Below are 24,644 nucleotides of genomic sequence, written 5' to 3' on the forward strand. Positions count from 1 at the left end.
CGCCCCAGCTCTTAAGATGAAATCACCCAGTTGTGAATGGTGGGCCCCCACCCCAAGGCAGGGCCCGCAGGGAGCCGGTCCTAGGAGGACCAGCCCTCCATCCTCAGGCCAGGATGTGACGGGAGGCTGACGCAGGTGGGACTGGGGTCCGGAGCTCTGAGGGGCCGTGGGCAGCCCCCTGCTGCCCGAGGTGCCCAGTGGGGGCCGGGCGTCATGGTGGCGTCCGAGGCAGGACTGGCTGACGGCCCACAGCAGGACAAGCACGGGAGGGGTCTCGGGTCCTGGAGGACAGGCAGCCCTGAGCCCCCAGTGCCCTAGTTTGGCTGCTCCCAGGTATGGCACTGGGGGTCTCTGGGGGTCTTTGGGCTCTCCTACTGCTGTGGGCCCCCAAGGGCAGGGTGAGGCCCCGGGGTCCGTGGTGTCCAGGGGTCCACACAGATCTCTGCCCATCTGTCATGTTTCCACCCGCCCGCTCCAGCAGGACAGCGCCAGGCAGGGAGATGCGAGGACAGTGGTGGGTGTGGGCTGGGCGGGGGAGGAGGTGGCTGCAGGGCGGGGACAGCACGGCTGGAAAGCCGGCCCGGGGCCTCCCTGATGCCGGGACAGCCCGCCTGGGGCTTCTTGCCGTCCTGGCAGGTGACAGCCTCGTCTCCAGGGCTGCCCGGTCCCGAGGCCCGGAGGCCGGGGTGACCGTGGGCGGGGCCCGCTCCCCACGTCCTTTGCGGAGGTCATCCTGCAGAGAGAGCCAAGGGGTCCTCTCCGGCCCTTCTATCTGCACAGGTGGTTTTTTTGGGCTCCTTCTGGCTTGGGGGTCTGCCATGCCCACCTGTTCCCACGGGGGTCCACCTCCATGGGCTCCTGGGAGGGCGGGCTGCACACACAGCCCCTGCCTGCCCCCCTGACTCCACCCCTTCTGGGGTGCTGCTCCCACCCCGTCCCTCCTCCGCGTCCCAGCTCTTGGCTCCCTGACACCCCAGCAGGGGGCACAGCACCCCCAGCTGGGAACCGGCCTGTGCCCCTCACCCATGGGGTCATGCTTCACCCCCAGGCGTCCTCAGCTGGGGTCCCCCCAACCCACCCAGCCCTGGCTTCTCACTGCCGCAGGGACTCCATGAAGCTTCTCCTTCTGGGGGAAACAGTGGGAAACCCGGGGTCCCAAATAGCTGAGGGCGGGATGGACATGTGCTGTCTGGAGGTGGGGCACGTGGGTGCGGGGGGAGCCTGGGTTTCCTGAGACAGAGGCCTGGTCCTGTGTGTGTGGGAACGGAGCAGGGCCCTGCACGGGAAGGTGTGTGAGCCCGGCGTGTGCCTGGCGTGTGCATATGCGGAGCTGGCCGGTGTCACGCGAGGTGTCTCCCGTGTTATGCAGACACACACCAAGACCCCAGAGCCGGGCTGCAGGACTTTCCCACATCCCACCAGAGCTGGATCTGTGCTGGCTGAGGCGGTGGGCTCCCTGCTGCCCTCGGGGTGGGGTCCCCGGGGCCTCTTCTCTGCATCCGTGAAACAGGCGTGAGTGCCCGTCAGCACCCCTCTGCAGCCAGGTGACCACTGGGGTAGAGTCCCAGCTGGCCGGCCCATCCCCCGGGGGTGGAGCTTCCAGAAGATTCTAGGTACTGACCTCCGCCCCTCGACTGACCCTGCCCCCACCCTCATCTCTGCCGTGTGGCCCCTCCTGGCCCCTCCTGGCCCCTTCCCCACAAAGGCCGACCAGAGCCTCTGGATGCCGTTGGCGGCCCCAGCGGGTCCCGCCAGGCTCCCTAGTCCTGGAGCTCAAGCGTCTACTTCCTAGGGGCTCCTCAGACCACAGCGGGTGCAGGGCTGCTGTGAGGCAAGGCAACTCCCAGAAGAGGGGCCCAGGTGAGACCCAAGAGGAAGGGGGCACCCTTGGGGGGATGGGCCCAGCCCGGGGAGGAGTCACGCCTGGTCTGAATCAAGGCCCCCCCACCACACGGTGGCTCCCACGCCTGCTGCTCCAGGTGATCCTCCATCTTCAGGGGTCCACACGCCCTCCAGCCACCCACCCACCCAGAGGTCAGCCCCACCCTCCTACTCATCCATCCATCAATGGGTGCACCGGCACGCACAGGACACACGGGGGCCACGGGCTGGGCGCTGGGCCCCGAGGACGGTGCAGGCTGCTGGCTGACCTCACCTGCACAGACGGGCGACAAGGGGGTGGAGGGCAGGCAGGGGCCCCGTCTGAGCGCCTTAATTCTGCGCAGGGTGCCTCCCCGAGGCCCACGTCCCTGCCTGGGCCGCCCCCAGAGCAGGGCAGGCAAAGCCCACCACCCCCCCGCCTTGTTGGCCAGGCCAGTCACCCGCCTGAAGGACACCCCCTGGAGGTTAGGTGGCCACCTCTGCCCCCAGCCCTCCGGACCCTCTGGTCCTGGGGACGAAGGGCTGCAGAGTGAGGGGGTGGGGAGATGGCAGGGGAGCGGCCCGCGCCCGCACACAGGAGGAGAAAGATAAGTGATGGGCCGTATTTTAAGGCATATTAACCCAATTACAAGTATATTTTTACAATCGTGGCTCCAACATTTATCACGCGGTGTTATTAGCCCCAGAGCTGGGCTGTGTCAGATGAAGGCTATGAAACAGGAGCGTTTCATTACGTTCTGCCGCGCCGGGCTGCAGCCCGCGACTCTTAAACCGCGTGATTTTATCAAAATCTTCGGAAATTGAAGCAATCACTAAAAGGTGTCGGGGAATTAAAATGTTCTGTCTCGGTGAAAGAGATACACTTCTTGTAACATATATCAGGGGTCTTTTTTTAAAAGACACATTACTATGCAGAGAACAGGCATCTGAGCGGGAGGGGCGTTCCAGAAGCGTCCTGCGACAGCGATTCTTCACGCTTAAAAATGGTCTCTGAGGGACGCGCCGCTGGAGCCTCGTGGGGCCTCTCTCCCTGGGCATTCTCTGCTCTTGTTAGTCACCCTCGTGAGACAGCTGGGGCTCGCGCCAACCCCCGTGGGCCTCAGGGCTGAAGACTGTACCCTCCGGCTGGCGGCACCCGGCGGCGGTCCAGCCCTGTCTGCGCCCTCCGGGCAGGGGAGGCCGGGGTTTGGAATGTGCCCCCGGATTTGTCAGACACTCGGCTGCCCTTCTGGGCCGAAGTCCGTGGGCAGAGCGGTGACTGGGGTGCACAGCCGGGCTGCCCCCCTGCCCACGTTCCTGAGCTTATTAAGGGGGGCACAGCAGGGACCACCCCAGGGCCTGGAGGGCCCCAGAGCCGAGGAGCAGCCTTGCTGGGCGCCACCCTGGAGCCAGAGGGTGTGCAGGGTGTGGGGGGCCCCGCAGAAGCCAGACCCACGGGGGAGGGACAGCCGCTTGCTCCACACCACCCCCCAAGGTTCTGGGCTGAGGAGCTACGGGCAGATGTCTGCACGGGGCCTGGTGGCCGGTCTCCGAGGAGGAGCCCAGTGCTGGGGTGGCTGGAGGAGCCCCCTGACTTCACGGACATCAGGGGGTGGTGGTCTGTGGCAGAGGTTGACCTGGGCAGTGCAGGGAGAGGCCTGTGGCTGGGCTTGGTGGGGGACGGGGACAGGAGGCGCCTGGGGGGCCCTGGCTGCAGCCCCTCGGGGGCCTTCGGCGCATGCGCCTCTCCAGGCCTCACGGTTGACCGGGGGCTGCTGGACCTCACGGCCCCAGGGGGTGGCCGGGACGCGCACCCGGCAGCGGGCGCGTGGGCGCCCACAAGGAGCCCCTCTGAGCCTTGTGATGGCGGTGGACACGGGCTTGAGACCCCAGGGCTCCTGGACCAGGCTTCCCAGCTCACTGACCAGGCTTCTGTGTCTGTCTCTCCTTTTAAAAGCAGGGCTGTTGGAGAAGCAGCGCAGTTGAAAAGCTGGGCGTGGCTGACGTCCTCCAGGGGCTAAAGGGCCCCACACGGTGGGGAGGGGTTATGCTGGGAGCCCCCAGGAGCGGGCAGAGCCGCTGGTCCACCTTCTCCGGCACTGGGGGGCGGGGTGACTGGGGGGGGGCCGCCAGGTGGGCGTGCTGAGCCGAGGGGGAGTCCTGGCTGGGATCCGCTGCTTTGGGGCGGAGGGAATGTGGGGTCTCTGAACAGCTTCTGGCCTATGTGACTCTGTAACTTTCTCAAAATAAAAGTTTGAGTAAAAACAAGTAGTTTCACAACAGTTCTGAGAAGAAATTCCAGCATGGGAGGACGCAGAGGGAGCACCAGCCCCTCCTCCACCCCCGGGGGCCCTCCCCCAACCCCGGGGGGAGACCTCCTCCCACCCCTGGGCTCTCCCCTACTACCCACACCCAGCTCGGGCCAGGCCTGACCTGCCTGTGCTGCCCGGAGCCTGGCGTCGGACTGCTGGGAACGCTCTACCAGGCAGTCCTCTGCTGCGGGCGCTCTGCCGGGGGGCGCTCTGTTGGGGGTGCTCTGCGGGTGGCCGAGCCCTCTGGGTCTGACGGGGACTCTGGGCTCCTCCCACCCCTCCCCCGCTCCTGTGCTGGGCGCCTGGACCTGTTTCCTGGAGGCCCTGCGGGAAGCCCAGAGGGGCGGTGGTCAAAGTCAGCACGACCCCGGCTGGGGGAGCGGCGGGCCTGTGGGCACGTGCGGTGGGAAGGGCCCAGCGCGGAGCCCTCCCGTGAGGGGCGGACTCTCCGCCTCATGCCTGGGTTGCCCCGGGGCCCGCCGATGGACAGGAGAGACGAGCCCTCGGGGGCGGGACAGGTCAGCTGGAGGAGCGGGTGGGGCGGGGCGCGGCTGCCCGGTGGGCGGGGCCTCGGCCCCAACCAGCGCCCAAGTGTGTCACTCCCAGGACGCTTCTGCAGGCTGGCCTGGGGGTGGCCCTGAGCCGCCGGGTGTCCTGCCTCCTCTCGCCCCTCTGTCCCCAAGTGCCCCTGGAGCCTGGCTCAGGAGCAGGGCCCCAGGCCACAGGGACAGTGCAGGCAGGCGAGGACAGCCGCCCTCTCCTGTCCCTGGTTGAGCTTGGCCTGGCCTATCTGGCAGTGACCCGGAGGCACAACCCGTCCTGGGTGGGTCCCCTGGGGCGGCTGGGTGGCCCTGGGGTGGGGCTCTCCTTTGCAGGTCAAGGGAGAGGAGGAGACAAAGGGCCTGAATGGACCACGCAGGGGCCCAGCCGTGGCCTCTCAGCTCCTTCCTGGTCTGGCTGGGCTGGGTGGGGTCCGAGCTGGCTCCTGAGGGCTGCTCACCACCCACCGAGGCGCAAGCTGAACTGCAGGGGTGCTGGGCAGGCCAGGAGGGTCGGGCCGGCCCGGGTCTGCTCCGGTGCCGTGAGCTTATACCAGGGACCGTTTCCCGGGGCCCCGCCCGCCCATCCTGGCCCACCAGCCTCTTGGAACACCTACTAGTTTGGTGGTACGGCAGTGACTCTGGACGCCTGGTGGGGGCGGCTGTGGGGGGCAGCCTGTGGACAGAGCTCTGGGGCAGCTGACCACCCGCAGCCCTGTCCTCGGCCTCCAGCACCACCATCCTCGTCTCTGCCACCTGAGGTCCCCCACGTGCCTGCCCTGCCCTCTGACCCCACGTGTGCGGGGTTGTGTGCCCTCACCCCCCACCACCACGCAGAAAGGAGGGGCGTTGCCTGGCCAGTGAGGCCATGGCCCCTGCGTGGACACTAGGGGAGGAGGCGAGAACCTTCCGGACTTCACACCACCCACAGTGTGGAGTCGTGCCCGCGGTCCGGGGAGTGTGGGGAGGGGAAGAGGGACCCTCGTGATAACGGTCACAGTCACAGCCCTGCAGCCCCTGGGGCCCTGGGATCCTGGGGCCTGGCTGCAGTCCGCCTTTTGCTCACGACCAAAACGAGCTGAGTCGTTGGCTCCGAGACCAGAGCCCCCAGGGACCCAAGGTCCCTTCCCTTCCTTTCCTCATCCCTCCCCTACCCCATCCGTCTGTGCCTCCAGGCTGGCACCTCCGCCTCCAGGAAGGCTTCCAGACTGTGCCGTGAGTTGTAACTTCCTGCGTTTGTCTGCCTACCCTGCCTGCGGAGTCTTGTATAGAGAGCCCCTGGAGGCAGGGCCACCCATGGGTTCCCAGCCGTCCTGCCCCTTAACCAGGACCTGCGGGAATGAGGGACACGCCCTGGAGGGCAGCCTGGAGGTGGTGTTCACCAAGCTGCAGTCCTGGCTCTGCTGGGCTGCGGGGGCCTGGAGGCTCCGAGGAGTCCCTGCCTCTCAGGCCCCAAGGGGCGGCAGTGACGGGCCGCCGCCAGCTGGGCTCTCTCCGGCCTGTAAATTTCCAGCGGACGGCAGTCCTCCGGAGACTGTATCTCCTGCTTGTTGGTGTCAGAGACTTTGCCACACTGGGGTCAAGAGTTATCCTGCCCGTCTTTTGTGTTCTAAATTTAATTGTTGCAGTCCTTTTCTCCCTTAAAAAGATCAGTAAAAACTGTTAATTTGATCAATACTTAATTTTTTCACCCGAAGCGCGTTTCTTCTGCTGGCCCGTGATAAGCAGGCGGCGGGGCAGAGGGACAAGTAAATTGTCAGGAATTTCTCCACTCTCCCGCGGCCGCTCCACCACTTAGAGCCGTGTAATTTATACCCCGGCAGTCGCTCTGCAATTACCCTGTCTATTGCTGTCGACAGTATCGCACTATCTTTTAAATAGATCCGGCTTGGCTGGTCCGGACGAGCCAACAGGACAAATGACGCCATCCCTCATCCCGCGAGCCCTAAAGAGATAAGTCCCTTAAAGAGGGGCCCATTTATCAGCTGATACAAGCTGGGTACTTACAAGCCCACTCCTTTGTTTGGGCTCTTTTCAGATTTCCAAAGCTATTGATCTACCGAGGGGGCCAGGCTGGGGCGTGAGGCGGGGTGCCGCAGGGCAGCCCCGGGCCCAGCTGACCCACAACTCTGAGAACCCCGGGAGGGGCAGGGTGTCTCCCCGGCTGCCTCGTGGGCCGCTTCCCCGCCCCCCCCCAACCGCCCCCGCCCCCGGCCAGGCCCACTGTGGGCGCCTCCCTCGGCCAGGAGGACGAGCTTCCTCTCTTGGGCAGGCGAGCGGGCGTATGGGCACCCTCTGACCCTCAGGCTTGTAGGCCAAGCCAGCCCCTAGGCACTCCCTGGCCCCTACAAGGCCTGTGCTGGGGGCTGGGAGGGGCTGGCCCCGGCGGGAGCCCCCAACCCAGGCCTGCTCCCACCTGGAAGGACACCTCTATCTGCTCAGCATCCAGGGTGCGCCTTCTTGGGGCTCGGACATGGGCACACGGCTCCCATGGGGTCTGCATCCCGCGACTGTCGGGACTTGGCATGAGGAAGTGGGGTGACAGGCCAGTGCTGGGGGCTGCATCAAAGGGCGGGTGGTGAATGGCTCTGATTCTCGGGAGGGGCTCCTAGGCTCATCGGCCCCCTGGGGCCCAGGTCCAGGCGGTCCCCCAGCTGGTGGGGCTGGTCCTGTGAGGCCCAGCTAACTGCCCCCAGGGTCATGACCGCGGCCCGTGTGCGGGGCCGGGACGGGATGGGGTGTCTGTGCTCTCTGCGTCGGGCGGGCCCGGGCCTCCATTGGGCCCCTGTGCTCACCTGGCTCTGCCAGGACCTCGGGGAGGGGGCAGCAGGTGGACTGTCCTGGGCCCCCTGGAACCAACCCAAGAGCAGCGGCAGCTGTGGGGTGATGAACGGCCCTGGCAGAGCCTGTCCACTCACTCCCGGCCGGACTGGAAGGAAGAAGGGACTCCTAAAGGCTCCCCGACAGCTGTTTCCACGAGACCTGGGGGTGGTGAGGGCCCGAGGGGCCCAAGAGGCAGGGCCTGACCCTTGGAGCAGGGTAGCGGGGCAGCCTCCCCCAGCCCTGGTCATCCTCTCTGCCTGCCCCCTGCTCCCTCCCCTGGTGTGTATCCATCATGTGCCCCAGAGGGGCGCAGGGGGACGCTGCTGGTGGGGACGGGGAGGTGACCTCTCCTGGAGGCCAGGGCCTGGGTGCCGCCCCACGATGACGCCGGTCCTGGGTTCCAGCCAGAATCGGGGGGTGGCTCCTACCTGTAGAGCTAGCCCTGCTCAGCAGAGTGAGGAACGGTGTCCAACAGCAGGCCCAGGCGCCTCGAGGAGGAAGGCAATGGCCCCGGGGCTCGCGTGGCCCCTGGGAGCAGAGACCAAGCCAAGGGCCGGCCTCACACAGGGTCACCGACCTGCCTACATCCTGTCTGACCCCTCAGGCTACCCCTGGGCATGCGGGCCCTCCCTAAGCCCTGCCCCCACAGGCTGTGGGCTGACCACTCGGGGGCAGCCCTGACCTCAGACCCGGACTTGGGCGGGAGGTGGGCTGTCCCTGGGCCCCCAGCCTCAGGCATCCCTCCAAAGCCAGATCTCTCTTCCCTCTGGGCCCCCCGACCCCCTGGCCTCCAGTCTGAGGATCCTAGGGCCAGGCCTGGTCTGGTGAGAGGGAGCTGGGGCGGGCTGACAGGATGGGCGGCGGGAGGGGCAAGGCTGTGCAGGGCAGGGGGCGGGATGTCGGGTGTGGGGGGCACGCTGCAGCTTGCTTCTAAGTGACCTCCACGACCTCCAAGCACCCCCCTTCCAATCAAGTGAGGGTCCTGGGGGAACCAAGGTCCTGGGAAGGGGTAAACTGTGGCTGGTCGGGACCCTGCAGGCCCCTCCCTCTGGTAGGCTTGGCGGCGATCTGTGCATCGCCTCCGCCTGGACGCGCCCCGGCCATGTGGGCGACAGGCCGCCGGGCTGCAAGGTTGCGCCATAGAGCCATCACTGTCCGTGGAGACGGATGGGAGCGCCGTGTCGGACGTGGCTGATGGGGGCGATACACCGGGGGTCATCTGTTTGGTCTTAATTTAGAAAAGCTTCACGAGATTATTACGTGGCGTTTTTTCCCCTGCGGTGCTCGATGCTATCGGGTGGGTTCAGGGCTCAGCTTTCCCGTTTATCTTCCTCAGAGAGCGGCCCAGACGAAACCCCCAGAAACAAATAGAAATGAGCTCTGCCGCGTCTCTCTTTAAAAATAGCACCCATTTATCAAGCAGCTGCGGGTGCCGGGCTCACACCCGTGGCTGGGACGACTGACGGCCCTGGGCTTCAGTATCTGCTCTCCCACTTAGCTCTCCTTCTAGCCAGGCTTCCTGTCCTGCCACAAGCTGCAGAAGGAGGCTCTGGACATTGGCACTGGCTGCCAGGCAGGATGGTCCTGGGACCAGGGGCTGCCGGCCAAGCACCCCCACATGTGAGCAAGGGGAGCCCCAGAGCAGCGCCAGGGTGCCCCCCGCTGAGGCTCTCATCTGGGGATTCTGGTTCCTCTCTCTGCTGAGACCCCTCTGGAGGGGCTCACATCCTCCCCTCCAGGGATTCCCAGACCCCTGCATGGACCCTGAACCCACACCTGGAAGGAGCCACGGGCAGGTGGACGGAGCTGGTCACGAGGACTTTCTGGTGTGTTCACTCAAGTAATACACGCCTTCGGTGGGCAGGCAGGCGCGGCGCTGTGGGTGCTGTGGGAAGCGAGGCTGACCGCCGCTCTGTCCTCACTAGGTCACCATGTGCTGGCTCGCACCTGTTCAGGAAGGCCGTCCTGGGGCCTGTTTTCCCTCTCAGCTCCACTCCTGGCAAATGCAAGGGCAGCTGGCTTTTCAAGGTGGATCAAAGATCCTGGAGGGCAGAGGCTACCGTGTGTTCAGAGAGGGACCTGCCTCCATGGAGGTTGGGGAGAGGCAGGGCCTTCGCAAGCCTGGAAAAGGAGAAAAGAAAAAATTAAAACAAGCACAGAAATTGGAAAGCACACAAGACGGCATTAGGCGACTCGTGTAAAATCAGGGCTTCCCGGTGGCTCAGTAGTAAAGAATCCACCTGCCAAGGCAGGAGATGCAAGAGACGTGGGTTCAGTCCCTGGGTTGGAAGATCCCCTGGAGAAGGAAATGGCAACCCGCTCCAGGATTCTTGCCTGGAAAATCCTATGGACAGGGGAACCTGGCGGGCTGCAGTCCGTGGGGCTCACCAAGGACTTGGGCACAACTTAGTGACTAAAACAACAATAAATATAAACGAGTTAGACTCAGTGATCTGAAAGCAGAGACTCACAGGTTGGATGAGAAACACATGCTGCAGTGGGTTGCTAGAGAAGGAATGTTTTAAAGGAGGAGGCACAGAAAAGTTGAAAATCAAAGGAAGGAACAAGCACAACAATAGCAATAGCACTCCCTGAGTGACGAGAGCCTGGGCCAGGCCTGCCTGTATGTGTCTGAGGGTCTCCTGCAGAGGCGTGGGTCTGCAAGGGCCCGCCGTGGGGACGGGGACACTGGCAGCAGCAGTTCTGGGAGGCAGCGGTTGGCCTGTCCTCTTGGAGTTTGACTTTAGACCTCCCTTAGACTCCAGGGATGAGCTGCCTCAGGCAAATAACTGACAGGAAGGGAGCACAGCCCCAGCCCTCAGGAGAAAATCGGATTAAAGGTTCACAAGCACATCCCCGTCCACCAGAGCAAGACCCAGTTTCCCCCACAGCCAATCCCTCCCATCAGGAAGCATGACATGCCCCTTATCCTCATCCATCAGAGGGCAGACAGAAGAAGCAAGAACTACAATCCCACAGCCTCCAGAATGAAAACCACAGTCACAGAAAGCTCACCAAAATGATCCCATGGACCACAGCCTCGTGTAACTCAGTGAAGCTATGAGCCACGCTGGTTAGGGCCACCCAAGATGAACGGGCCGTGGTGGAGAGTTCTGACAAATGTGGTCCACTGCAGAAGGGATTGGCAAACCACTTCAGTATTCCTGCCTTGAGAACGCCATAGACAGCAAGCATGAAACACCGAAAGATGATCCACCCAGGTCAGGAGGTGTCCAATATACTACTAGAGAAGAGCAGAGAGAGAGCTCCAGTAAGAAGGGAAGGCTCTTGGCCAAAGCAGATACGATGCTCAGCTCTGGATATGTATGGTGGTGAATGTTAAGTTCGACGCTGTAAAGAATAATATTGCGTCGGGACCTGGAATGTTAGGTCCATGAAGTGAAGTGAGGTGAAGTCACTCACTCGTGTCCACTCTTTGCGACCCCATGGACTGTAGCCTACCAGGCTCCTCCGTCCATGGGGTTTTCCAGGCAAGAGTGTGAGTCAACGTAAATTGGAAGTGGTCAAACAGGAGATGGCAGGAGTGAACCAGCATCAAATGATACAATCTTAAGATAAATGTGAAACTCCACGTGAGAATGTTACCAGGAGGAATATATGATAAGCTATGGGAGTAGGAACTTTGAACAAACTCATAAAATGATAGATTAAATACATTAAAAAACTCAGTACAGATTGTAAAGTCTGAATGGTAAATTGCCATGTTACATCTATTATTTCCCTATCAATTTACATGTCCCATGGAGAATATGGGTTCTTTTGTGCATAATTTATTATTCACAGAAATAGGCTACGTGCTAGGCCACGGAGATGGTTACCTTCAGAGGCCGTCAGACCTCACTGCAAATTTGGTTCAAATAACTGAGACAGAAGAAGAGACACACACCGCCCCCGCCAGAGGGGTGTGAAAAAGTCTGGATTACCCACATAATCGACGCTTCTGAGAGCAGTGCAGCCTCCTGAGTGTGCTTGTGCTAAGTCTCTTCAGTCGTGTCCGCCTCTCTGCGACCCATGGACTGTAGCCCGCCAGGCTCCTCTGCCCGTGGGATTCTCCAGACAAGAAACTGGAGTGGGTTGCCGCGCCCTCCTCTGCGGGATCTTCCCGGCCCAGGGACTGAACCCGTCTGTCTGGCAGGCGGGTTCTGTGCCACTAGGGCCACCTGGGAAGACCAGGCCTCTTGAGCAAGTCAGGAATGACTGGGGAGCTTTTTTACTGTGGTTCGGGGCGGGGGCGGGGGGGGAACGCTCCCGTGTGTGGGCCTGGGTCGCCTACATCTCGACCAGCGTGGGGGGGGGGGGGCACACCAGGCCCTCCCGTCATTCTGTGCAGCTCTGAGACCCAACGGGAGGAGCGAGGAGCAAGGCTTAGACACCGCCAGCAGCCAGACACCAAACACTGGGGGCGGACGCCCACAGAGCCGTAGGAGGAAACGTGACAGATGCCAAAGAACCGACACAGCGCCACCTACATTCTCCGAGAGTGATGCAAAGAAAGAGACAGCCAAAGAACAGTGAGGGCCTTCCTGGTGGTCCGAGGGCTGAGACTCCTTGCTCCCTTCACAACGGGCCGGGGTTTGACCCCTGGTCAGGGAACCAGACCCCCATGCTGCAATCAAAGACCCCGCATGCCTTGGGTTAAGACAGAAGCACACGATAACTTGAAAAATTTTAAAGCACTGCAAGTTAGGAGTTGTGGTACATTCCTGAAGCAACAACAAAATTATAAGATTATGGTTTTAAATACATTTATCAGAAAAGAAAGAATGAAAATAAGTGAGGTAAGTATCCAGTTGGCTATAAAAAGCTGAAGAAGCTAAAGATAAGATCTAAAAAGAAGATGGAAATAAAGATAAGAGGAGAAATCAATGAAGTAGAGAACATTTTTAACATTAAAAGGCTAAAAAAGATTTACAAAGCTAAAAATGGTTCAGTCCTTATCCACATAACAAACAGACTTCGGGCCAGATTGAGAAGCAGTGCAAAGAAGCAGATAAACACAGGATGAAAAATGGAAATAACTGAAAAAATAATACAGGCAAATTATGAGTGACTAGAGTTCCAGAAAAGCATCTATTTCTGCTTTAGTGACTATGCCAAAGCCTTTGTGTGGATCCCAATAAACTGTGGGAAATTCTGAAAGAGATGGGCACACCAGACCACCTGACCTGCCTCTTGAGAAACCTGTATGCGGGTCAGGAAGCAACAGTTAGAACTGGACATGGAACAACAGACTGATTTCAAATAGGAAAAGGAGTATGTCAAGGTTGTATATTGTCACCCTGCTTATTTAACTTATATGCAGAGTACATCATGAGAAACGCTGGGCTGGAAGAAGCACAAGCTGGAATCAAGATTGCCCAGAGAAATATCAATAACCTCAGATATGCAGATGACACCACCCTTATGGCAGAAAGTGAAGAGGAACTAAAGAGCCTCTTGATGAAGGTGAAAGAGGAGAGTGAAAAAGTTGGCTTAAAGGTCAACATTCAGAAAACTAAAATCATGGCATCTGGTCCCATCACTTCATGGGAAATAGATGGGGAAACAGTGGAAACAGTGTCAGACTTTATTTTTGGGGGCTCCAAAATCACTGCAGATGGTGACTGCAGCCATGAAATTAAAAGACGCTTACTCCTTGGAAGAAAAGTTATGACCAACCTAGATAGCATATTCAAAAGCAGAGACATTACTTTGCCAACAAAGGTCCGTCTAATTAAGGCTATGGTTTTTCCTGTGGTCATGTATGGATGTGAGAATTGGACTGTGAAGAAGGCTGAGCGCCGAAGAATTGATGCTTTTGAACTGTGGTGTTAGAGAAGACTCTTGAGAGTCCCTTGGACTGCAAGGAGATCCAACCAGTCCATTCTGAAGGAGATCAGCCCTGGGATTTCTTTGGAAGGGATGATGCTAAAGCTGAAACTCCAGTACTTTGGCCACCTCATGCGAAGAGTTGACTCATTGGAAAAGACTGATGCTGGGAGGGATTGGGGGCAGGAGGAGAAGGTGACGACAGAGGATGCGATGGCTGGATGGCATCACTGACTCGATGGACGTGAGTCTGAGTGAACTCCGGGAGTTGGTGATGGACAGGGAGGCCTGGCGTGCTGTGATTCATGGGGTTGCAAGGAGTCGGACATGACTGAGTGACTGCACTGAACTGAACACATACATACTCATGCAGATAAAACAGATAAAATTCTAAAAATATCTAAAATGCCAAAATTGACGACCAAAGAGAAAACTTATATAGACCAAAATCCATTAATTGAGAAACAAATAATTCCTCATTAAAAACTTTCAAGAAAGATAAATTATTTCTTATGAAGACTCTTCTAGAGAACAGAAAATAAGAAAAAGCCTCTCACCTCATTTTATGAGTTAGTAATACAGTTATTCCAGAATCAGAACAGAAAAGAGAATATAAGCTTTTCTTTTTTGGCCACTCCAGGCTGCAGGTGGGATCTGAGTTCCCTACTCAGGGATTGAACTCATGCCCTCTGCAGGAGAAGCATGAGGTCTTAACCACTTGACTACCAGGGAATTCCAAAGCATTTTCAACAAAAAATCATAAATAAAATATAATCAACTCTAAGTGTACACTAAATTTTTTTTATTTAAAAAACTATCAAATGGGTTTATTCCAGGAATGCAAAGACAGTTCAACATCAGAAAATCTTTCAATGTGACTGACTTCATGAATAGACTAAAGAAGAAGAATCATGTTATAATCTGAATAGATGCCCACGCCTACCCGCTACCCAAAAGAGGATTTGACCATTGTTGTTGTTCAGTCGCTAAGTCGTATCCGACTCTTCACAACCCCACGGACTGCAGCCTGCCAGGCTCCCCGTCCTTCACCAACTCCCAGAGCTCGCTCAGACTCATGTCCATTGTATCCATCATGCCATCCAGCCACTTCACCCTGTATCACTCCCTTCTCCTCCTGCCCTCAATCTTTCCCGGGGTCAGAGTCCTTTCCAATGAGTCGGCTCTTTGCATACGGTGGCCAAAGTGTTGGAGCTTCTGCTTCAGCTTCAGCATCAGTCCTTCCAATGAGTATTCAGGGTTGATTTCCTTTAGGATGGACTGGTTGGATCTCCGTGCTGTCCAAGGAACTCTCAGGAGTCTTCTACAGCACCACAGTTTGAAAGCATTGATTCTTTGGCCCTCAGCCTTCTTTATGGTCCAGCTCTCACACCTGCACACGACTACTGGAAAACCCATAGATTTGACTATATGGACCTTTGTCAGCAAAGCGATGTCTCTGCTTTTTAGTACATCATCTAGGTTTGCCTTAGCTTTTCTTCCAAGGAGCAAGAATCTTTTAATTTCATCGCTGCAGTCACCATCTGCAGTGATTTTGGAGCCCAAGGGAATGTGACCATTATGATGGTTAATTTTACGACAACTTGACTAGGCCATGTGGTGCACAGACACTCGGTCAAACGTGATCTTGGGATGTGTGTGAGGGTGTTTCTAGATGAGATTAGAAGCTGGACTGGTGGACTGAGTGAAGCAATGTGGGTGGGGCTCACCCAGTCAACCCAAGGCCTGAACAGAACAGAAACAGTGAGTAACTGGGAATGCGTCCTGCCTGGTGGTTTAAGCTGGGATGTCAGTCTTTCCTGCTTTCAGACTTGAACGGAAAAATTGGCTGATCTTGGTTCTTGAGGCAGCTCTTGGATGGGAGGTTTCACCACTGGCCCTCCCAGTTCTCAGGCCTTCAGACTTGAGCTGGATGACACGTCGTCTCTCCTGGGTCTCCAGCTTGCTGACGGCAGATCTTGGGACTTGTCAGCCCCCATAATTGCATGACTCAATTCCCTACAATAAATCTCTTATTACACATGTACACATGATAAGGACACGCCATTTCTTTTTGACTTTATTTTTTAGAATTTGTTTATTTTTTGCTGTGCTGGGTCCTCACTGCGCTTGGACTTGCTCTGGCTGTGGGGAGCGGGGACGACTTCTGAGCTGCGGTGCCCCGTCCTCTTGCGGTGGCTTCTCTGGTGGCAGGGCTCAGGCTCCAGGGCCGTGGCTCAGTAGTCACGTGGCTCGCGGGCTCTAGATCTCTGGCTCAATAGTTGCGGCACATGGGCTTAGCTGCTCCTTGGCACGTAGGATCCTCCTGGACCAGTGATGGAACCCGAGTCCCCTGCACTGGCAGGTAGACCTTTACCACTGAACCACCAGGGAAGCCCAGGGTATATTATTTCTATTGCTCAGACCAAGAAGAATGGAATAAGATAATAAAAAGTAAATAAGAGGTTATTGGATTGGAAAGAGAGACAAATTCATTTTATAAAGTTGATGTGATTACCTACATAGAAAACCCAACAAAGCCAATGGGTAGATCATTAGAATTGATAAGAGAATTTAGCAAAACTGACAGATACAAGATCATTGTGTAAGTTGTCAATTGCTGTGAAACAAATTACCACAAAAGTCAGCAGCTTAAAGCAACAGACCCTGATTATCTCCTAGCTTTTGTGGGTCAGGAATCCGGGAGCTGTGTAGCTGGGTGCTTTGGGCTCCATCTCTCATGAAGTGGAGACTAGACGCCGGCTGGGGCTGCATCATCAGAAGGCTCGACTGGGGCTGGAGCATCCGCCTCCAAGACGCTGGGCCCCCGGCTGTCGGAGGAGGACCTCAGCTTCCTGCTGGCACTGGTGGGAGGCTTGATTTCCTGACCTTGTGGACTTTCCACGTGGCTACTTCAATGTCTAATCGCCAAGGCAGCCGGCCCCCCACCCCCAGGGGAGTGACCAGAGAGGGAGAGCGGTGGAGGGGGGATGCCCTCCACAGTCCACTCTCAGAGGTCACACGGCCACTGCCTCCACATGCTGGTCATAAGGGCTCGCTCAGCACCGCCTGCCCTGGAAGGAAGGGCAGTTAAGCTCCTCCTCCTTAAGGGAAGGGTGTCAAAGTGTCTGTGGACAGATGTGTAAAATATCACAGTTATCTTCCAAAAACCATTTGGGTTCCCCCAAACCGGTAATGATCTGCCTCTTGAGAAATTTGTATGCAGGTCAGGAAGCAACAGTTAGAACTGGACATGGAACAACAGACTGGTTCCAAATAGGAAAAGGTGTTCGTCAAGGTTGTATATTGTCACCCTGTTTATTTAACTTATATGTAGAGTACATCATGAGAAACGCTGGACTGGAAGAAACACAAACTGGAATCAAGATTGCCCAGAGAAATATCAATAACCTCAGATATGCAGATGACACCACCCTTATGGCAGAAAGTGAAGAAGTAAAGAGCCTGTTGAAGAAAGAGAAAGAGGAGAGTGAAAAAGTTGGCTTAAAGCTCAACATTCAGAAAACGAAGATCATGGCATCCGGTCCCACCACTTCATGGGAAATAGATGGGGAAACAGTGTCAGACTTTATTTTTTTGGGCTCCAAAATCACTGCAGATGGTGACTGCAGCCTTGAAATTAAAAGACGCTTACTCCTTGGAAGGAAAGTTATGACCAACCTAGATAGCATATTCAGAAGCAGAGACATTACTTTGCCAACAAAGGTCCGTCTAGTCAAGGCTATGGTTTTTCCTGTGGTCATGTATGGATGTGAGAGTTGGACTGTGAAGAAGGCTGAGTGCCGAAGAATTGATGCTTTTGAACCGTGGTGTTGGAGAAGACTCTTGAGAGTCCCTTGGACTGCAAGGAGATCCAACCAGTCCATTCTGAAGGAGATCAGCCCTGGGATTTCTTTGGAAGGAATGATGCTGAAGCTGAAACTCCAGTACTTTGGCCACCTCATGCGAAGAGTTGACTCATTGGAAAAGACTCTGATGCTGGGAGGGATTGGGGGCAGGAGGAGAAGGGGACGACAGAGGAGGAGATGGCTGGATGGCATCACTGACTCGATGGACGTGAGTCTGAGTGAACTCCGGGAGTTGGTGATGGACAGGGAGGCCTGGTATGCTGCGATTCATGGGGTCGAAAAGAGTCGGACACGACTGAGCGACTGAACTGAACTGAACTGAGCGACTAAACAACAGCAAAGACAGGAAGAAAACAGCATGGCAGAGTCACTGGACCAGACGAATGAACCCTTCAAGCCCCAAATACCGACTCTCCCAAACGAATCCATGCATTTGTGGCAACTTGATCTATGACAGAGGTGATACCTGACATCTCAGGAAATGGGAGATTTTTTTTTTTAAGAATATGTTTAAAAAAAAAAAAAACGGTTCTGCAAATCCCTTGACACTCTCCCACTGAGACGTAGGAGGGTCTCTGTCTCCTGCCTTGAACCTGGACTGGTCTCGGTGACCTGCTTGTGACCAACAGAATGCAGACAGATAAGACCATAGAGCGTTTACCGCTGGATCGGAGGCGGTCATGCCTCTGCCTGTTCTCTTGGGATGCTGGTTCTGGGTGTGGCCAGGCACAAGGTGCAGAGTCTTCTCCCCAGAGACCACCGCGCTGGACAGGCCTCGGGTAGAAGCCCCGGAGATCCCAGGAGACGGGCAGCAGCAACACCCAACCACACGGGGACTGACTCAGCCGTGCACCCCAGCCAGCCTCTGACTGCAGCTCACCACGAGTCACTTCCAGGTTCCAGGAGCTCAGACATGATCAAAACAAGACGTGTGCCTTATGCCCCGAAGTGTTGGGATAATTTTTTACACAGCAACAGAAATTGGAACAAACAATATTGAGAAAACGGGGTCACTTTACTGAAAATGGAGTGTAGGGTCCCTACCTCATGCCAAATACAGCGGGGATCCCCACCTCCCGCCACGCACAGAGGGGAACCTTCTGTAAGAAGCTAGAGACCGAACCGTGAATTATAAAACTGCAGGGGCCAACGCTGGAGAGTGTCTTCGTGACCTTGAACAGGGAAGGCTTTCTTCATTTCTCCAGAAGAACAAAGCATACGGCGAAAAAATGGATGGATCTGGTTGTATCAGAAGGAAGGATTCCGCAGACCACGTTGACAAGTGGGCACCAGGCCAACGGTGGAGAGAACATACAGGAGACCACCCTGCGTCCCCTTGAGAAAGATGAAGCCTCAGGAACGAGGCCGGGCCGAGGACAAGAGCCCAGGAGGGACCCGAGTGAGTGAGGCCTGCCCCGGGCTCCTGCCTTTCTGAACAGACGGCGCTCGATGGCTCTCGAGGGCGCTGGCTGGCGCGGCAGCAGCTCCAGGCTCTGGCAGAAGGCGTTCCAGCTTTCCCGCACAGAGCAGGGGAGTGGAGGTGCCCTCTGCGTGGGGAGGTCAGTCTGGTTGGTTCAAAGCCAGCTGTGTGGGAAGCGCTCAGGCTCTCGTGGGGCCTCCTGTACTCCCCACGGCTGTCCCAGTGCTCCCCAGGGTGCCTGGTAATTACCCCTGGCCGAAAACTCATTGCAGGGTCTGCTGAGGCCCAGAAGTTTGTGTCCCCCCATTCAAATGTGGCAGCCCTGGCCCCCCAAGGTGACGGTGTGGGGAGGTGGGGTCTTTGGGAGGTAATCAGGGTAAGATGAGGCCAGGAGGGTGGGGCCGTGATGGGGTTAGCACGCTGAGAGGAAGGGGTGAGCCTGCCACCCCCTGCCAGGACTCAGGGAGAAAGAAGCTGCATCTGCGGGCCGGACGTGGCCCTCACAGGGGACCACCCTGCTCCAGGGCTTCCGGCCTCCAGGACTGCGAGAGACAAAGTCCTGTCTCACAAGGCCCCCAGTGGTGTCTGGCGGGGGCACAAGCAGACCAAGACTGGGTCGGTGACGGTCACGCTCACCCGTCCACTTGCCTAGGCTGAGGCCCTAGTTGTTTGGTCAAACTCCAGCCACGATGTCGCTCCAAGGGCTTTTAAAAAGTATTTATTGACTTTTGGCTGCTGGGTCTTCGTTGTTGCCAAGGGCTTTCTCTAGTTGCGGAGCGCAGGGCCTCCTCTCTGCTGTGGTGCACGGGCTTCTCGTGGCTTCTCTCGTCGTGGGCCACGGGCTCCGGGGTGCAGGCTCAGGGCGGGGGCACACGGGAGTGGTTGCTCTGCGGTGTGTGGGACCTTCCCAGACCAGGCGGAGAGCCTGTGCCGCAGGACCGCCAGGGAAGTCCCTGTGAGTGTGCTTTTTAGGTGAGTTTTTGTTCAGTCACTCGGTCGTGTCCGACACTTGCGACCCCATGGGCTGACCCCATGGACGGTAGCCCGCCAGGCTCCTCTGTCCATGGAATTCTCCAGGCAAGAATACTGGAGTGGGTTGTCATTTCCTTGTCCAGGGGATCTTCCTGATGCAGGGATTGAACCCAGGTCTCCTGCATTGCGGGCAGATGATTCACCAACTGAACTACGAGGGAAGTTCAATAATTACCTATAATCAGATGTATAGGTGCAGACATACACAGGTAAATACCAGGCAAGTATTACATGTAGAGTGTGTGTGTGTGTCTGTGCGTGTGTGAGCATGGTACACACAGAGAGAAAAAGAGATATGTTAAAGAACTGGCTCTTGCAACTGTGGGGCTGGTGAATCTGAATTTTGCAGGCTGGGGACCCAGGGAAGAGCTGAAGTTGTAGCTCGAGTCCAAAGACCATCTGGAGGCAGAATTCCTTCTTCCTCAGAGGAGGTTGCTTTGCTTTATTTCTTTTAAGGTCTGCTTGGATGTGGCCCACCCAGAGTGGAGAGCAGTCTGCTTTACTCAAAGTCTGCTGATTTAAACCCTAATCTCACTTAAAATTGATGCTTTTGAACTGTGTTGTTGGAGAAGACTCTTGAGAGTCGCTTGGACTGTAAGGAGATCCAACCAGTCCATCCTAAAGGAGACCAACCCTGAATACTCATTGGAGGACTGATGCTGAAGCTCCACTACTTTGGCCACCTGATGTGAAGACCTGACTCAGTGGAAAAGACCCTGATGCTGGGAAAGATTGAAGGTGGAGGAGAAGGGGACGACAGAGGATGAGATGCTTGGATGGCATCAGCGACTGAATGGACATGAGCTTGAGCGACCTCCAGGAGATGGTGAAGGACACGGGGTCACACGAGTCAGATACGACTGAGCTACTAAACCACCGCCATCATACGTCTCACTGGTTCTTTTTCTCTGGAGAACCCTGACTAATTCAGGGTCTGCCACAGTCACCCAATGTTCCCATCTGCTCTGTTCTTGGTCATTTCGTTACTGTCAATGCCTGTTCAGAGGGCTGGATGACGGTCAGCCTCCAGTTGTGTGGCCACCTGATGTGAAGAATCGACTCACTGGAAAAACCCCTGATGCTGGGACAGAATGAGGGCAGGAGGAGAAGGGGACAACAGAGGACGAGACGCTTGGATGGCATCAGCGACTGAATGGACATGAGCTTGAGCGAGCTCCAGGAGATGGTGAAGGACACAGGGTCGCAAGAGTGGGACACGACTGAGCGACTGACCACAGCAAGCCAGGCTGCTCTCCGAGAACATCGCCCACCTGGAGGGCGCCCTGATGTCAGGGGTGCTCTTTCCATCAAATAAACCCTCAATGCTACAATGCCCAGTGAGCACACTGCTGCTTGCTGCTCTGAGGCTCATTTCTGTGGTTACGGGAAAGGCCAGCTTTCCCCCACATGTTATTTCTCAGGCGGTGAGGTGGCTCCCTCCCCTACCTAGAAATGCTGGCCGCCCTCCCACCTGGGTTTCCAGTAAGGGTTACAAATGCAGCAGGACCATAGGAAAGGAGAATCAGATGGCACACGTAATGACCAAGTTCGGAGAAGATGAACGTGCAGACTGGATTTTGCTTCTTTTTTCCTTTTTATCAGATTCTGTTGGTTCTGGGCCCCGCCCCCAGCACAGCGCAGGCAAGGGGGCCTGCCTGGAGGAGGGGGCTGCCCGCCTGGCCCAGGAACGCTGCCGTGGGTTCTGGTTCAGGCTGCCCTGTCAGCTCCAGGAGCCCTTTTCTGCCTCATGGTGGCCAGTGGGGTTCTGCACATGTCTGCCTGATGCCCGTGTTGGTGGGCGGCGGGGTGGGGGGGGGAGGTTGCTGAGGGCGGGGCCCCAGAGGAGGGACAGGAGGGCTCTTCACAGCTGTGGCCAGAGGCCTGTCCCTTGAGCCAGGCCAGCCAGGGCAACCAGGTGAGCGGCTGCCGCCTGGCCCGGTGCCTGGCCTCCTGCAGATTCGGTTTGGCTCAGGCTGGGCAGTTGCTCCGGGGCTGGCGGCCGCGGGAGCCCAACTCACACTCCATCATCGACGGATGACAGCGGGAACAGTGGGAGTTCATTACAGGGACCATGAATTGTTGGAGGTAATTTAGATTACAATTTAAAGTTTAATTTAAAAATCTATCAACAAATGTGAAAGTACTGGAGGAACATTTTAAAATGCACTTTAATCTCAGCAGCACAAATAGCTTTTCGGGGCTCTAAACATCATCACCTGGAAAAACAGTAAAACTTTACTGCATCTTTAATTAAATTACAAACACAAAGGATAATTAACTTTTTTATTTTTATTTTATTCGTGCCATTGTTTCTCCTCCGAGTCAATATCTTGCAGCCGCAGGAGCGGCTGTTACGAGGAAGTTTACAGCCGGGCCTGATGTGTGCGGCTGCCTGAGGGATGAATGTCCCCCTGGCAGCTGAGACGCTGCCTGGCCCGGTGGGGTGGGCACAGGGTCAGCCCCCAGCTCCCCCGGCTCTGCCCCCAGCGTGGCATCCCTTCCCCACAGGCCCGGCTGGCCCCTGCGCCCCCAGCCAGGTGGGTGTGGGGACATGCATGGTTCATGCGTGCCAGGCTGTGCTCTGGGCATTCTCTTCTGACCGTGAACTCACTCAACCCTCTCAGTGGCTCTTTCACAGGTGTGGAAACTGAGGCACTGGGTTGGCAGGCAGCAGGTAAGTCGCTGTGGACGGGAGCGGAAGTCCTCAGGTGCAGCCCCAGCCGGGACCCTGGCCTTGGGCACCGAGGCTGGGGGCCTGGCACCTAAGCGGGGACGTACTGATCCCCCTGCCTCGGGGGTTATGTCCTGCGGGCCCCTGAGACGCGGGGGTGAGGAGGGGGCCCTGAGCGGCTCCCAGCTGGCCCCCTGGGGGCTCCCTGGACGTGGTGGGTGGGTTCCTGGGGGCAAGGGTTTTCAAGGTTCCGGGAGCGGGGGGAGGGCAGTCGTGGGCAAGGCTGCCAGGCAGGCAGGGGCATGTGGGGGCTCGGGCCAGGAACCTGGACCCCGGGGAGCATCATGGGGGTGGTTCCCTCCTGAGCCCGGAGGAGCCGTGGGGGTGCCGGGGACCGTCCTCCCAGTCTGCGGGTGGGGGCGGGGGTGGGAGGGCTGGAGGCGCCTCACCCCCTCCCCCCTTCCCCTCCCCTCCCCTCCTCCCTTCCCCTCCCCTCCCCCTCCCCCCTTCCCCTCCCCTCCCCCTCCCCCTTCCCCTCCCCTCCCCCTCCCCCCTTCCCCTCCCCTCCCCCTCCCCCTCCCCCTCCCCCCTCCTCCCTTCCCCTCCCCTCCCCCTCCCCCCTTCCCCTCCCAGGCTTCTTCCTCCCTGGTGTCTGGAGGGGCATGTGGTTTAGCACCTTCCTTTCCGGTCCCTCCCACCCGACGGGACGGGGGAGGGAGTGCAGGTTGGGCACCTGGGCGGGTCTCTCCCCTGGGACGCGGGGCACCTGGGCCCGCCAGTGGACGTTCAGCTTGGGCCCCTGCCCTTCCACGGTTCCTGAGCCAGTAAAGCGGGGCGATGGCCTTCCACAGTGCCCCCTTCTCCCCAGCGTCTTCCTAGCCCCCAGCCCCGGGCCTGGCGGCAGGTGGAAGCGTCCTGGCCCACAATGGGCCCAAGCTACACTCATACTCACACCCACTCATGCACAAGCCTTCACACACATGCACACACACACGTGGACAGCCCCTCACCTGCTGACACACTTGGGCACGTGCACACAGGTGCTGCACACTCACCCCTGCACACAGACACACCCACGCCTGCCCCTGCCCCCCGCGTGCACACACCTGCACCCTCCCCACCGCCAGCACAGTGCCCTGCCAGGCGAGGGTTCAGCCCGCAGGGTCCAGGCTGCAGCCGGTGGTCAAGGGCAGTGAGGCTGGGAGAGGGCTTCAGAGCTCAGTCCAGCACGCCCCCCCCCCCCGCCCACCCCCCCACCCCAGGTCCCAGGGCTGTGTCCCTGCCTCCGCCTTCGGGGCTGGCCTGCGGGGCTGACGGGCCCACCCCTGGTGTAGGGAGATGGGCTGGGAGAGGGCTTCGGAGCTTGGTCCAGCCCCGCGGGTCCCAGGACCGGGACCGTGTCCCCACCTCCCCCTGTGGGACTGATGGGCCACCCCTGGTGCAGAGAGGCGGGGTGGGGGGCGATGCGGCTTGCGGGCATTCAGTTTTAGTGCAGTGGCTGCTTAATTATTGGTTAATCTAGCAATTTCGCATGCTTCATTTAATTCTAATTAGGAGAATTAATGGGCAGGGAATGAGGATTCCAACAGAGTGGCACAAAACAACCCTGAGCCTGGACAGTCCAGCGGGGCGGGGCGGCCTGCGGAGGGGGCCAGCCCGGAGAGTGGACCCCGGAGGCAGCCGAAGGTCGGGCTGGGGGCTCCGGGGGCGGGAGGAATCACTCCGTGGCCTCTGGGCCCCTCAGCCTCCGAGGGCGGAGGGGACCTGGGGCAGCCTGGCCGGCCCCCCACCGAGGCCCCCCAGCAACCCCCCCCCCCGCCCCCCACCCCCCGCTGCCTCCCAGGCCCGGCGGCGCCTGCGTGTTTCTCTGCTCATCAGGCCGGCTCCCTGACAAGGCCCAACGTTGGACAAGACTGTTCCTCTAATTAAGGTGCTAATTGAATTAAATGGCTGCGGTAATGAGCAGATGAGCAGCATAAAAAGTAAAGAGTCAGATAGGCCAATTAACAAGCGCGCAGAGCATAATTATAACATTGCAAACACACGCGGCTGGCCTCCAGCGTTGTTAATTGTTACCAGGGGATTTATGGTAATTGGCCCCTCCACAGGCAGCAGCCAAACCTGCCCAGGGCCGGTAATTAAAAAAATGATATTCTACACAAATGCCGGATGGGCTAATTAGGCCTTGATTTACATAAAGGCCTGCGAGGAGGCCTGCCCGCCTCCCTGCCCGGGGGCGTGGTGGGCAGGGCAGGAGCCTCTGTGGGCCACGCGGTGGCAGCGTGCCGTCCT

The 24,644-nt window shown here is 58.1% G+C and overlaps 1 protein-coding gene across 1 annotated transcript; it reads left to right on the plus strand.

Annotated features, from left to right (window-relative positions):
- The first annotated feature begins 1,174 nt into the window (after positions 1-1,174).
- LOC104972780 (collagen alpha-1(I) chain) lies at positions 1,175-24,243 on the plus strand. The gene is made up of 22 exons (XM_010806389.1): positions 1,175-1,195; positions 1,370-1,512; positions 1,706-1,860; positions 1,980-2,034; positions 2,313-2,410; positions 3,055-3,794; positions 4,277-4,419; positions 4,779-4,995; positions 5,907-5,926; positions 6,040-6,247; positions 7,408-7,702; positions 7,838-7,874; positions 8,184-8,358; positions 8,590-8,760; positions 9,045-9,154; positions 9,460-9,562; positions 16,117-16,227; positions 18,873-18,984; positions 22,169-22,218; positions 22,320-22,455; positions 23,615-23,682; positions 24,196-24,243. The coding sequence occupies exons 1-22, from the start codon at positions 1,175-1,177 to the stop codon at positions 24,241-24,243; spliced, it is 3,216 nt and encodes a 1,071-aa protein (XP_010804691.1).
- Positions 24,244-24,644: the final 401 nt, after the last annotated feature.

This window comes from Bos taurus, chromosome 6 (genome assembly GCF_002263795.3).
Source record: "Bos taurus isolate L1 Dominette 01449 registration number 42190680 breed Hereford chromosome 6, ARS-UCD2.0, whole genome shotgun sequence".
Taxonomy (NCBI): Eukaryota; Metazoa; Chordata; class Mammalia; order Artiodactyla; family Bovidae; genus Bos; species Bos taurus.